The 14252-nt window shown below is 52.2% G+C and overlaps 2 protein-coding genes across 3 annotated transcripts in view; one reads left to right on the forward strand and one right to left on the reverse strand.

The window, feature by feature from the left end:
- The first annotated feature begins 2525 nt into the window (after positions 1–2525).
- On the forward strand, positions 2526–4889 carry MARCKSL1 (MARCKS like 1). Its single transcript, XM_037061562.1, has 2 exons — positions 2526–2813; positions 3650–4889. Exons 1-2 carry the CDS (start codon positions 2727–2729, stop codon positions 4160–4162), a joined length of 600 nt encoding a protein of 199 aa, XP_036917457.1. The 5' UTR covers positions 2526–2726; the 3' UTR covers positions 4163–4889.
- Positions 4890–5074: 185 nt separating this feature from the next.
- Positions 5075–14252, reverse strand: part of HDAC1 (histone deacetylase 1) — a 33860-nt gene continuing 24682 nt past the window's right edge. For both annotated transcript variants that reach the window (XM_037061560.1, XM_037061561.1), the window contains 11 exons: positions 13133–13207; positions 11380–11518; positions 10780–10921; positions 9600–9692; positions 8111–8219; positions 7892–8032; positions 7236–7344; positions 7012–7142; positions 6576–6728; positions 5985–6033; positions 5075–5709 (listed from right to left, as the gene is read on the reverse strand). In XM_037061560.1, the coding sequence (XP_036917455.1) occupies positions 5682–5709; positions 5985–6033; positions 6576–6728; positions 7012–7142; positions 7236–7344; positions 7892–8032; positions 8111–8219; positions 9600–9692; positions 10780–10921; positions 11380–11518; positions 13133–13207 (1169 nt within the window). In that variant the 3' untranslated portion in view covers positions 5075–5681. The remainder of the gene's footprint in view (positions 5710–5984; positions 6034–6575; positions 6729–7011; positions 7143–7235; positions 7345–7891; positions 8033–8110; positions 8220–9599; positions 9693–10779; positions 10922–11379; positions 11519–13132; positions 13208–14252) is intronic.

The raw sequence follows: 14252 nt of genomic DNA on the forward strand, positions 1-14252 counted from the left end.
GTTCTGACGGCCACTGAGGCACACACAGCCACCCACAGGAACACAGAAAATACTCACTTTTGCCCACACACTCATAGATATACTCTCACCCAGCCTCACACACTCAGTTATACACCCAAACACAGTCAGACAATAGTCACCATGACACAACCTCGAGGACAGATAAGCACACACCCAGGAAGTCTCAGAGTCACCAAGAGTACCAAGTTTCCCTCTCTCACCCTAAACACACACAAAGATGCAGGCTCACACAACCACAATTCTACACACCTGGTCACACACACACAGAGCCACAAAGTCTCTCACAGACAGATGCAGAGCAATACACAGTCACACACAGAGAAAAACAGACACACACAGTTGCACACAGGCCCCCAGAGACGCAGAACAATGGGCACATTGTCTGGGCTTGCAGCAGCTGGGGAGGAAGGAGCAGCAGTGTGGACAGAGGAGGCAGTAGGGGCTGCAGTGCCCCAGCCCCCTTCACCCCCACAGCATCCTCTAAACCTCTTCCCTCTTCCAGAAGCCAGATTCTGCCGGACCTGGATTTTCTGAGGGGCTGGGCTCCCAGGCACCGCCCCACCCCCAGCCTCCAGGAACGTCTGGTGCGGATGCTGGGGTTCCTCTGTGGACCAGTTCCTTCAGAGGCTCTGGGGACTTGGATCCCTTATCCCTGGTGTTCCTCTCTCCTTCTGGGATTATCCAAGCAATTTGCCCCTCATTCCCGTAGGGCAGTGCCCGGAAATCAGGAGCCTTGGGATCCGCTCTTAACCTTTGACCCAAACCCCTCAGAACTCACTCACCCTCCTTCTAAGCCCTACCAACCGGGGGCGGGCAGTGCCTGGCAGCATTGTGGGTTCCCTATTGTGGCCAAGACAGAGATGCAGGTCACAACGTCCGTCCCTTAGTGGCAGTGGGTGGAGAAGTCACCGTCATATCATAGAGCTGCAGTGGGGCATGGTGCCCTCCCTGTCCCAAAGCTCGCTCCTCTTGCCTCCCACACTGTCCAAGCAACCCCAGATCTCAACAGAGAATTCCTCCGGGGAGGGGGGGGTGTTTCCTTAGTGTCCTCAGCCCATTCTAGCCAATCTCTCTGCTCTTTCTCACCTTCAGCCACTGGTATCTGCTGTATGCCCTTGGACATGTCACTTTCCTTTTTTGAACCTCAGCATCCCAGTCTGTAAAACAGGAGGGGTGGAGCTGAGAGTATTCTGTCCTCTCAGTGGGGAGGGAAATGGAGGGTATAGGAGTGAGTGCTGAATACAGAAGCCACCTCGGCCTGCCCCTCCCACAAACCCCTCTGCAGTCAGTCGTGTGGGGAGTTTCTGACCTCTCAGGCCAGGGTGGGGGGTAGTATCTCCACAACTGACCGCCTCAGTCCTCCTAGAAGCCCCTACCCATTGTAGGTTGAACGGAAGATGGACACCATTGCTGAGCGAGCTGTCCAGGACACAGCCTTGCTTTTGCAACACTTTGCTTCCTCCAGCCCCATCCCCTTCCTCCTGTATGTTCATCCTGACAAACACAGCCCCTTTGCCCCAGGCAGCTGGACACACACACACATCGTGGGGCCAGCCGTGACTCTGGGGCTCCCATGAGGAAGCTCTGTCCAGGCGTGAAGGGGGCCTTGGTGATGTCTTACCCCTCCTCCTCAGAAACTGGAGTGTTTTCAGGTTTGTCAGTCCCCCCTCGCGGGGTTTCTCTGCCTGGTTGGTGGGGAGTCCTGAGGTGGGGGAGCAGATGTGGGAGGAGAGCAACAGCCAGGTCAGACATACTGTGTTAACCTCTGAGTCCCAGGCTTCTCAGCTTTCAAATGGAGATGAAGATGCCCTCCTAGAGGCCACAGGACCACCTGAGGTGGGATCCAGGCCGAGGGCATGAGGGACCAAAGGTGAGCTTGTTTGTGCTGGCTCAGCATAACTGGCCACCAGGGACTGAGCGAATGGATGAGGAATGGGCCTCGCCAGTCTGACCAGAGTGATGCCGCAGAGGGTCAGACCCGGAGGTGGGTCGGTAGGGAAGTGGGTGGGACCTCTGACCTGCCGCGGCCCCGAGGGAGAGCAGACCCTAGCTAGGGGCCCTGCATCTTTGATGACCACATTCTCCGGGGCATAACTCAGGACTAGCCGTCGGATGCGTCACCCTTCGAAGAGTTCTAGAGGGAGACTGTCAGGGACTGCCAGAGCTGGACCAAGGTAACGGGGGCGGAGCGGGGGGGCACTCCAGATGCTGGGGCGGCTCGCTGAGAGGTGGGCGGTGGGAGGAGGAAATGGTTTCTCTCTCCCCTTATCCCTAGGAGCACTCCTCTGCCCCGCTCGCCGAAGAACTCCCCTCTCCCCTTCCCACACAAGACCCCACCTGCCCTGTGGACTGTGGGGGACCAGACCGCTGGCGTCGCCCACTGCCCAAGTGGGGCGCGCGACCTGAGCCCGCCTCCGCCCCTCCATTGGGCGCTCATTTAAATGCCCGGCCCCGCCCCAAGCTCCGGGCGCTCATATAAAGGCGGCTCGGCGGGCGGCGGGCGGCATTCTGGCGCGGAGCAGATCGGCGGCTGGTGCAGTTGTTGGGTCGGGCACGGAGTGGGGGGTGCAGCTTAATTTCCCCCGATACCCCTCCCCCTCAGGCGCGAGCCCCACCCCTTCGCCGGCCAGGCCGACCCCGCCGAACCACCCCCTGCGGCGCGAGCCCGGGGTGGCTCCGGGCGCCCCCCAGCAGACCCCCCCATCATGGGCAGCCAGAGCTCCAAGGCTCCCCGGGGCGACGTGACCGCCGAGGAGGCAGCAGGCGCTTCCCCGACTAAGGCCAACGGACAGGTGGGTGCGCTGGGCACTGCCCGCCCTGGCCCCCTCTTCGAGTACCTTGCCCCCACTAGGGCCCTGGGCCGGGGCCGCGCGCTTTGTCCGGCCCGGGACACGCGGCAACCCCCTCCCCCGCCCGGTCCCTTTGTTCTCGGCGCCGCAGCCCCCGCGGGTGAAGCGAGGGGAGGGGCGGGGAGGGGGCGCCGGCCGGGCCCCGCCGCCTTCTTTGTTCGCCGCCCTGGCCCCCGGCGCTGCCCCCCGGCCGCCCCGAGTGCCGCGCGGGGAACAAAGGGCCGCGCCAAGGGGGCGCCCAGGGGCCGCGGGGCGGGTGTCCTCCCCTCTGAGCACTCCACCCGCATCTCCGACCTCGGTGGCCAACGGCCTTTTTTTCAGGCGGTAGCCTAGATGTAGGGAGAGCCTGCGGTGGGTGGGGGGCCGTTTGCACAAAGCAAGGAAGCCCGGGGAATAGGCCGTCCAGGTGCGGAGAACAGCGCCCCGGGGCGGCTTCCCGCCCAATCTCGGCTGGCAGAGCTCACCCGCCTGCCCGGGCTCCGTGGCCGCCTGTGGGTCTGCGCGGAATGGAGAGCGCGCCCCGGGGGAGGTGGGTGGGGGGCCACGGGACCCCAGCGCCTCCTGCTGGCCACTGCCTCGGTTCTCGGCCCCAGCGCCCCTGGAAGGGCAGGAGGAGGCAGCTAGATGTTTGACGGGATCCCGGGTGTGGGGTGAGGCTATAATCAGACTCGGTTGCAGTAGAATGGATCTGGTCCCTCATTGTCTGGAAGGGGTCAGAGGCAGGCTGGAGGTGGGGGTGTAGAGTCCTGATCCTTACTGCTGTCCCCTCTGCCCCGCAGGAGAATGGCCACGTGAAAAGCAATGGAGACTTATCCCCCAAGGGTGAAGGGGAGTCGCCCCCTGTGAACGGAACGGAGGAGGCAACCGGGGCCACTGGTGATACCATTGAGCCAGCACCCCCAAGCCAGGGAGCTGAAGCCAAGGGGGATGTACCCCCCAAGGAGACCCCCAAGAAGAAGAAGAAATTCTCTTTCAAGAAGCCTTTCAAATTGAGTGGCTTGTCCTTCAAGAGAAATCGGAAGGAGGGTGGGGGCGAATCGTCTGCTTCCTCACCCACAGAGGAAGAGCAGGAGCAGGGGGAGATCGGTGCCTGCAGCGAGGAAGGCACTGCCCAGGAAGGGAAGGCTGCTGCCATCCCCGAGAGCCAGGAACCCCAGGCCAAGGGGGCAGAGGCTAGCACTGCCTCCAAGGCAGGAGACACAGAAGAGGAGGCAGGGCCCCAGGCCGCAGAGCTGTCCACTCCCTCCGGGCCGGAGAGTGGCCCAACACCTGCCATCGAGCAGAATGAGTAGCTGGGTGGGGGCAGGTGGGTGATCTCTAAGCTGCAAAAACTGTGCTGTCCTTGTGAGGTCACTGCCTGGACCTGGTGCCCTGGCTGCCTTCCTGTGCCCAGAAAGGAAGGGGCTGTTGCCCCCTCCCAGCCACGATCGACCCCTTTCCTCTTTTCCTTCCCTCCTGTGGATTCTCCCATCATCCACCTGGTCTTCCTCTCAAGGCCAGTTGAAGATGGTCCCTTCCCTGTTTCCCAAGTTAGGTTAGTGATGTGAAATGCTCCTGTCCCTGGCCCCACCTCTGCAGAAGGCAATTGCTGGTTTTTCCCAATTCTTTTCCAAGTAGGTTTTGTTTACTCCCCAAATCCCTGAGCCAGATGTGGGGTGCCTGTGTCCAGCCTTCCCCCTGTTGAGTTTAGTCTCTTGTGCTGTGCCTAAGTGGCACCTGGGCTAGGGGAGGACACTGCCCCTGTCTAGGTTTTTATATTTGTCTTACTCAAGTTCAAACCTCCAGCTTGTGAATCAGCTTTGTCTTTTTTGACTTGGTAAGCAAGTATTAGGCTTTGGGGTGGGGGAAGGTCTGTAATGTGAAACAACTTCTTGTTGTCTTTTCCCCCCTCCCATTGTTGTAAATAACTTTTAATGGCCAAACCCCCGATTTGTACTTTTTTTTTCTAACTTCTAAAACCATTTTCTTCCACCTGGTTTTACTGTAACATTTGGAAAAGGAATAAATGTTGTCCCTTTAGTGGTGCTCTTGAATGAGTGGTCTCTTCTGGGGGAAGGGTGAGAAGACTGGTTAACCTCAAACCTTGAGGGAGGGACATGAAGACGGCAGGTGAGTTGGTGTTCTGTTGGCAGTTGCCCGTACCCTTGTGGACCCCCCTGAGGGCAGGGACATGGAGACAAAATCAGCCCAGGAATACTGCTAGATGAGCTCAGAATGGTATAGAAATGTACCATTTTATTACAAAGACTCACACACACAAAAAGAAAATATCTTAAAAATGAAACTGCCCATCTCCACCTGCAGATGGGGGGGCGGGGAGAGAGGGGACCACAGGTCAGGCAGTGTGAGTTCTCACTTGGGCAAGTGGAGAAGTTATGAGAATATAACCAATCTAAAGATGACAGGTTACCTTAAGGAGCCTGTAAAGAACAAGGAGCCCCAGAAGACCCAGCCACCCCTTCTAAAATGCTCAACAAAAGGAATCTTTCCAAAGCTACTAAGTGGAAATTTGGCATTTCAGGAATTTTGTCCAATGGATGTTTAAGAGAACAATCCCTTCCATCCAGAACCAGCACCCTTTATGGTTCAAAATTAAGAATTGGGGAGAGCTGGCAAGGCAGCTATTAGAAGAACTCACCCAGCACATGTGCCCTGTGCTTGGGGCCCTGGTTCCTGTCAGGTCCCTGGGGATATTTATATTTAATATATTTTTATATAAATACACAGAAATAGAAAATATAAAATCTGAGGGGTTGTGTTGCAGGAGAAAGGTGGGGGACTTTGCAAGAAGCCAAAACTGGAGAGATCTGCTCAGGCCAACTTGACCTCCTCTTTGACCCTGTGGAAAGAGCAGAGACTGGTATGAGATAACCCACTCCAGAGGCCTTGAAGCAAAAGTGTGGGTACAATGACTTTCACAGGACCCCAGCTGCTCAGGTGACTGCTGAGGACCGGGGCTTCCTAGCTCTGCCTAGAACAGAGACAGACTGGTCCCTGAAAAAGGCCTTTGTAAGCTAAACCAGCTGTCCCTGCGCCTTCCCTCTCAGTGGAGTGGGACAAAGGGGCTGGTGCACCAATGCCAGGGAGATGGCCGACAGACAGCTCCTTCCTCACCCTTTGGCTTCTTGCTTGTCCTCCTTGGTTTTCTCTTCTTCTGTGACTTCTGGAACATAAAAGTGCACACATAGCCAAGGACAGCCCCTCTGGAAAGACCCATGGGATCTCTGCTTACCCAGAAACCCCTTCCCCACAGTACAGCTCACTGGATATAAAAAAAGAGAAAAGCCCATCCCAGGTCCACCTAGTAAGCCCAGTGAGAACAAACAGGTCTGACCGGTTTCCCAACCTGCTAGAGTCTGAACCTGGTGGGAGGAGGCAGCCCCCTGGGAAACTGGAGTGAAGTGCCAGGAAAAGGGCTTGGGTGGTATGTGAGAGCCACGCTCCTGACCACAGGGAGCCCGGGCATGTCCCTGGCTCTGGAGCCTGGCAGGGCTCAATAAGCCAGTGGAGATGTCGAATTGGATTTCATTCTTTTGTAAGCCCTGCCACTTCTGGGCGCAACTGAAAGGCCCAAGGAGCTGAGGAAGAGCCCCATAGGAGCCGGCAGGGCCCAGGTCGGCTCCCTCCTCCCAGTGCCCTACATAGATTCATCACCCTCCGGGGCCTGAGGCTCAAGACCCAAGTCCTGGCTCAGCCCAAACCCACCTTTCTTCTCTTCTGGGTCTTTCTCTTTTTCATCCTCTGTTTTGACTCTCTTGGCCTTTTTAAAGTTGGAAGAGTTCTTCCGACCACCTTCCCCCTCCTCCTCAGAGTCGGAGAACTCTTCCTCACAGGCAATTCGTTTGTCAGAGGAACAGACTGGGAAGCAATGGGAAACACGGAAAGAGCAGGAGATTCTTATTTCTGGGTCTGTGCCCAGTGCTTCCCTGTTCGTGTCCTCCAAGAGGCACCAAGGGAAAGGGACAAAGAGATGGGTGTAGGGAGCTCAGGCTCCCTAACTGTTCCTACAGGCACCAGAACTTGGAATTTGGGTTTCCCAACAGACGGGTAGCTTGGGAAGAAATGTGGGTGCAGGAACAGTGGAGGGAAGTCAGAGCTGCCTACTTAGCGGGAAGTACAGGACCCTGGGTCTGGGTCTTACTCGAGATGCGCTTGTCAGGGTCTTCTTCGTCCTCATCACCGCTCTCCTCTGGAATGGCATCCTCAGGGATCGCCTGCATTTGGACGCCAGGTGCGTGGGGCAGCATTCTCAGGTTCTCAAACAGTCGCTGTCTATGGCCAATGGTAGAGAGGGTGGCTGGGCTCTAGTTAGGACAAACCACAGCCTGGAATGTTCAATCAAGGGGTGCCTGGGGATGTACTCACTTGATTTTCTCCAGGTATTCATTTGTGTTCTGGTTAGTCATATTGGAAGGACTGATGTGAAGCTTGAAATCTGGTCCAAAGTATTCAAAGTAGTCATTGTATGGAAGCTCTAATTGGGATAGTGAATAAGACAGTTATGAGACCCGGCCGAACCAAGGGACCCCGAGAAAAGCATTTGTAGGTTTATCTGGACCTGTCAGCCCAACTGTCAAAGAGAAGAAAGCCTCCCAGATCGGGTGAGAAGGGTGCCTATAGTACTTCAATCCTTTTGAATGCCATTCTACAATGGCCACACCAGTGGGGCGGGGGGTGTGTGTCTCACTATAAGAAGGCCCAAGCCCCTGGGGTTTAGAAAAATTTAGGTGACGCGCACTGGGAGCACTTCCTTACTACCCCAATTACCCTACAGAACAAAAATTCCAAAGCTATAAATAACTACTGATACTTCTGTTCACACCACAAGAGGGAGAGGGGCCAGGGTCAAAAAGTACTCAGGAAAAAATGATGGCTCTGGTCTGAAAATCATGAGAGAACCAGCAGAATCAATGACTAGTAGTGGAAGAGGAGAGGTCATATGCCCAATGGGAAAGGAGTTGTGAACTTGAAGACACGTGAGCTCCAGCCCACTCAGCCCAAGGTGCCCCTGGAACTATTACCATTAGGAATCTCTGTGTCCAGGGCCACGGCTGTTTCATACGTCCAGCACCGGGCAACATTACGAATGGTGTAGCCACCTCCTCCCAGCATCAGCATAGGGAGGTTAAAGCTCTTCACAAATTCCACACACTTGGCGTGCCCTTTGGTGAGAGAAGACGGTGCAAGGTCACAGGAGCTTTATGTTCCTGCCCACACAGCCCCATGCTACCTGGCCTCACCTTTGATGGTCAGATTGAAGCAACCTAACCGATCCCCCGACAGGGAGTCAGAGCCACACTGTAAAACGACCGCACTGGGCTGGAACATCTCCATTACTTTGGATATGACCTAAAAGGACACATCCTGGTCACCACCAGCCTCAGGAAAAGCTATGTGACGTCAGGGACAAAAGAAGAACAGGTGCAGCACTTCCTCCTGTGCTTCACCATCTACTCCAGCCACGCCACCCTCTCACATGCTGGGAGGTAGATAAAAGCAAGTATTAGCTTGGGTTTCCCCATTTTGGATTTCAGTTTTCCCATCTGAAAGGGTCTCCAAGAGCCTCCTAGGTTTACTAGCACTGAACCTAGAACGGGCTCCACGTCAACTCCGAGTCCCTTCTTTCACTGCCTGGGCTCCAGTGTCACGTCCTATAGTAAGTCTTTCTGACCCTCAGCTGCACCTGTTCTGCTCACCTGGTCCTACAGACTTGAGCCTGATGTTGGGAGCAACCTGCTCACTTTTTCTAACTCATTCTCACAACCAGAATCTAACATTACTGAGGACAGAGACCGTAAGTCAGGCTTCTGTCATCCTTACTACAAGGCACACAGTAGGTAGGCATTTGGTGTTTGCTGACTTTATTAGGCTACTCTATTAATGGTTCCCTGCTGCTTACAGGTGAAGATTTATCTCCTCAGCGTGCTATTCAAGGCTCCCTTTGAAATAGTGACCCCAACATACATTTCCCACACCCTTCAGCACTCCTCCCACACATCACACCGGCCTACACACAGCTACATATTGGCACCACTGCTCCTTCTGCTGAATGCTACCCCTCCCCCCACCCAGCCCCCACCTCCTTCTTCACATGGGTAACTCCTCATTTTTCAAAGTCTAGCTCAAATGTCGCCACCTCTGTGAAATCATCTGACTGCCCTCTCCCCAGCCCAGACAGCAGTCTGACTCTCACTCCTCTGTTTTCCCTCAAAAACAGTACCGACTGCACGCTGCTGGGTGTGTGCCTGCCTCCCACACCCTACCTGGGTGTCCAACCCGCAGCCCGTGGGCTGCATGCGGCCCAAGATGGCTCTGAATCTGGCCCAACACAAAATTGTAAATTTACTTAAAACCTTTTTTTTTGCTCCCCAGTTTTTGTTAGTGTTTGTGTATTTAATGTGTGGCCCAAGACAGTTCTTCTTCCAGTGCTGCCCAGCGATGCCAAAAGGCTGGACACCCCTACAGGCCTAGACAGCGAGGTGTAGGCCACAGATCATCTCTTAAACACCCTCGTATCCAACAGAGGGCCTGATTCACAGAAGGCATCAACAAATATTTGGATGAATTTTGTTTTCAGAACTGAGCACACAGCATGCAATCCAGGGTTTAAATGCATCCCCCAACTAGCCTCTCAGTGGGGAGAGATTCCTGAGACACAGTGAGCATGCTCGGCTACCCCTCCCTCAGACCAACCCTGTTTGTAGCCCAGGTGGTGGATAAACGACTTACCGGCTTGAAAATAGCCTCATAGGACTCGTCATCAATCCCATCTCGAAGCGGGTAGTTAACAGCATAATACTTGCCTTTGCCAGCCCCAATATCCTAATCAAGGGGGACAGTAAAGTAAAACTGAAAAATGAAGCTAGGAGAAAGTTCAAGGTTGGGGGCTGGAAGGCTAAAGAGAGAGACAGTGGTTCTAAGAGAGACAAGCTGGGCCCATGAGGTGGGCCAGGGGCGGAGCAGGGACACCTTGGTTAGTGCCATTCCCCTCAATGGCAAGTCTAACTCACATCTCTTGCCATTCCATTGAGCCTGTACCCAAACTGAGAATTGTTCATGGGGCCAGAGATTAAATACCCTACTCCACAGCACAAAGATCCTACCTTTGGACTGCGTTACAGCTGGCTGGTGACTGGGTCACAGAATACCTACCCGCACCAAGCCTCTCCAGAGAGCTTTACTGCTCTCCCGCCCCCACCCAGCCACACTCTCCTCTCTGGGGAGGGACGGAGGGGAAGCAAAGAGAGAAACAGAGTTCTTCAAAATAGTAAATGTTCGGTTACTCTTATGCTTGCCATACCACACAAATGACTTAGTGCCACTTTCTCACCCCAGGGCCACTGGCATGACAAGGCGGCTGGTCTCACTGTGCTCATGCTAACAACAGAACTGTTCGACGAAGTAGCTTCCGAGGGTTCTTACAGGTCCATGGACAGAATCGTTATGGGGAGGTGTCTATTAACTATTCGATATCAGATGCAAAATTCATGTACTTTTCTGGGGAGAGTCCACAGGTTTCAATCAAATGGTCAAAGGGGAAGTAATCTAAAAATGTTAAGAAACCCTGAGATGGTTTATAAGGGTCCTAATTCCTAGCCCAGGGGACAGAACATGATGTTTCTAGACTAAAACTCAAGCCATATGGGACATGTGAACAGTGTAATGCAATTTGGCTGTGGTCAGGAGGGAAGTGCATGAGTCAGGCAACCCTCCCCCTCCCAACCCTGCATGTCCCATTACTTCCTTCCTCCAGAATGAGGGGAGGAAGGAGACTATGGGCAGGTGTCCCAAGCTGGGTATGGTGTTCTGAATGGCAGAAGAGACAGGAAGCAATTCTGGTGACATAAGACAGGAAAGTTAGAGCTGGCAGCTGAAGGTGAGCTGGCTGGCCCCTGAAGGGAGTTCTCACCCGTAGGTCCCCAGTTCCTGGGAAGTACTCTCCATATTTATGAAAGGACACAGTCATGACCCGGTCTGTGGTATAGAAGGCCTCTTCCACGCCATCACCGTGGTGAATATCAATGTCAATATACAGCACTCTCTGGTGATACCTAGGACCAAAAGGGGGTCAGGGATCTGGGAGCCCTTTCACAGTGGGACGCGCCAAGGGCGCCAGGTCCCAGCTTACCGAGCTGGCTGCCTCCCTCAGGTATCTCTAAGCACCAGAGACGTGGAAACTGGCTGAAGTAAGGTGGAAGAGCGGCAGGGTGCTCCACAGGCCTGACCAAGCCGACCAAGTCCGATCTTCCTACTCTATAGCCAGGGTCAACTCCGGCCACACAGGGACACTCTGGAGGCAGGATCTGAGCAGCACCTGCCCCTGATCTTGCCACGGGCTCAGACCAAATCAAGACCCCGTCAAGGAGAGACTGGCCAGAGACACTCACCAAACATATCCTAGCCAGCACACTGCCAGGAAAAGCAAACTAGGGAGGCAAGCCCCGGGGGAAAGGTAAGTGGGAACCTGGCCTAAGGTGCTCCTCCGAAAGACAAGGCCAGGCAGGCATACTTTAGCAGTTCCAGGATGGCCAAGACGATATCATTGACGTAACAGAAGCCAGATGCCTCGGACTTCTTTGCATGGTGCAGGCCCCCAGCCCAATTCACAGCGATGTCCGTCTGCTGCTTATTAAGTTTCACAGCACTTGCTGGGCGTGGGAAGAGAGAACATAAGCCTATTACCAAGCCACTCTCCCCCTCCCCCTCTCCCAAAGAAACCCAGAGAACCCAGTGAGAGGTAGGACCTGCCTATAAAAACAGCTGTACTGTACAATCCACAAGCCAGTCTTCTCCCTCCTGCCTCATTCCAACAGGGCTGTAAACATGGGGTTAGTACTTTAGAAAACTATTTTCCAAACTGAAGGTGGGAACCCCTCAATAGATCTTAAAATTGGTTTAGTGGGTCATGACCAGTACATATATTTTTAAACGAAACAGAGTAGAGTAAAAATATGAGAATGACAGTAAAGGTAACTGCTCTTTACTGCTCTTCAGTAAAACTGGCTTCAGAGTGAGAAAGGGTTTTGAGTGCGTGTGTGTGTGTGTGTGTACACGCAACCTAGACTGGAAGTATACATGTATTTCTTACCATGGTTCACATTAAGACAAATTTTGAAGATACCAAAGGTAGTAGAGGCTTAAAGTACACACAGATCCAAGAAGTGAGAGAGAAATACACACTCAAGTGTTCAAGTGCATTTGTGGCATTTGTTAAAGTGTAATTTTAACAGCAATAAAAACACGAAATAATCCAAATGACCCCTCAAGAGGGGACCAATTATATCAACTGAAGCAGATCCCTAACGTGGACTAATCATGTGGCCGTTAAAATTCATGCTGTATCTACTACAGAAAGGGAAACTTTAAAGATTTAGTAAGTAAAAAAATGCAGCCACAAATGTATATAGATATAATGTACACATTTATGTGAAACACAGACGTATATACGTTATGTCGAGATACATACACACAGGAAAACAAACGAACATACAAACTCCAAAATGGTGAGAATGGGTATCCATGGCAGTGTAATTGTAGGCATTTTTTTTCGTGCACTTCTTTGTTTTCTGAGATTTCATGGGTGGTGGGAGGGAGGGGGGAGGAGAGAAAACAATGATCATAAGAAAATAAGTATTTGTTAAGCCCTGGCCAGGTAGCTCAGTCGGTTAGAGCATCATTCTGATACACCAAGGCTGTGGGTTCTATCCTCAGTCAGGGCACATATAAGAATCAACCAATGAACGCATAAATAAGTTGAAAAACAAATTGATGTTTCTCTCTCCCCCCACCCCTTCCTCATTCTCTAAAATTTAAAAAGAAAATAATTATTTCTTAAGAAAAAGTGTTTAGAGTAAACCTAGAGGTAATCTAGAAGTTACTAATGGAAGTGAGCAATATATAGGGCATCTTTCTGATCTCAAAGATAACTACCATGCTCTTGTGTAAGACACAAATGATACTTCCCATTTTTATAGCACTATGCAATTAACAAATTGCTTTTACATACAGCATCTCGACAACCCATAAGATCAGCAGGGAATTCCTGTACATAAGATCGCATGGCAGGAGAGGACAGTCAAGAACACTTGTCAGTACCATGTCAGAGGTTGAGCCTGGGTTGGGACTGAACCAGGACATTTGGAAGACCTACGCTAAAAACCAACAGGACCATTTCATGGTCACAGATCAACCCTACTAGGATAGTGACGTCAAAGACAGATCTCACTGTTACAATCCAGCAGGGAGGGAGGTGTGTTCCTTACCCACAGAGCCGCCAGTAGATAACTGACAGAACTCAAACAGGCCGTCAAATACCGGACAGTCCTCACCAACGTTGACTTGAAAGACATAAGCGAAAGGTTATTTTCCAGAGTTTTCTTTAGTTTGTGTTTAGAGATTTATGAGCTGATGGAGAAAACAGAATTTGGATTCAGAGGGCTTGGGTTCTAGTCCAGACTCTACTACTTACTGGCTGTGTGATTGGGTCATTGCATTTAACTTCGTTCAGCTGTGGCTCATTATCTATAGCAAGTGATCATGATATCCACCTCACCCAGTTGTTGAGATTAATAGAAATCGTATATGGGGAAGCATTTAACAAGTAAGTACTTGGAAAATACTGATTCATTCCTTGAGAGAGAAAAATTTAGCCTCTTCTTCCAGCCTGGGTTTTTTCCTGGGCCTCACTCTGGCTGACCAACAAGGAAATGAAGGACAGAGACCTATAAAACTCTCGTTCTCTGAACGTTTAAGAACATGCCAAACACTGCTAAATGCTTTCAATACCTGATGTGATTTATCCTCACACAACCATATTAAGTAAAATTTGGTTCTATTTCTTAAATGAGGAAACAAGCTCCCAGAGGTGAACTGCTAGTACATGGCAGAGGCAGTACTGAAGTATTGGCCCGTCTTGTCCTAAAAGCCTATGAAAAATATACTCTGGCTTTTCCCCAGTGATTTCTCATTTGATCCTCATAACAACCCCATGAGATGGATGGACAGATAACCCCACTGCAGGGGAACAAGCAGATACAGAGAAGTTAATTGACTTGCCCAAGGTTATACAACCAGGCAATGGCAGAACCAGAGTCCAGGTGTCTGTCTTGATTCTCACGGTCCAGTGCTCTTTCTACTATACCCACAAGTGACAACAACTGGAGTAAAGTTATTTCAGGCCTGAAGGGGCAAAAGTACCAACTAACACATAATGACGAAACACATGCAAACCATAATGTAAATGAAGTGAAAAAAGACAGGGAGGGAAGCACACCTGAAGGCTGTAGACTCACAGAGCTAGAGGGACCTTAAGGCTCCAAGTCTCCTCTCAGAAAAGGAAACTGCAGAGACATCAGTGATATACAGGAAGAAAGAGAGGCAAGG

The sequence above is a fragment of the Sturnira hondurensis genome, unplaced genomic scaffold, assembly GCF_014824575.4.
Source record: "Sturnira hondurensis isolate 20B ecotype Veracruz unplaced genomic scaffold, ASM1482457v3 Scaffold0013381, whole genome shotgun sequence".
In the NCBI taxonomy this organism is placed as follows: domain Eukaryota; kingdom Metazoa; phylum Chordata; class Mammalia; order Chiroptera; family Phyllostomidae; genus Sturnira; species Sturnira hondurensis.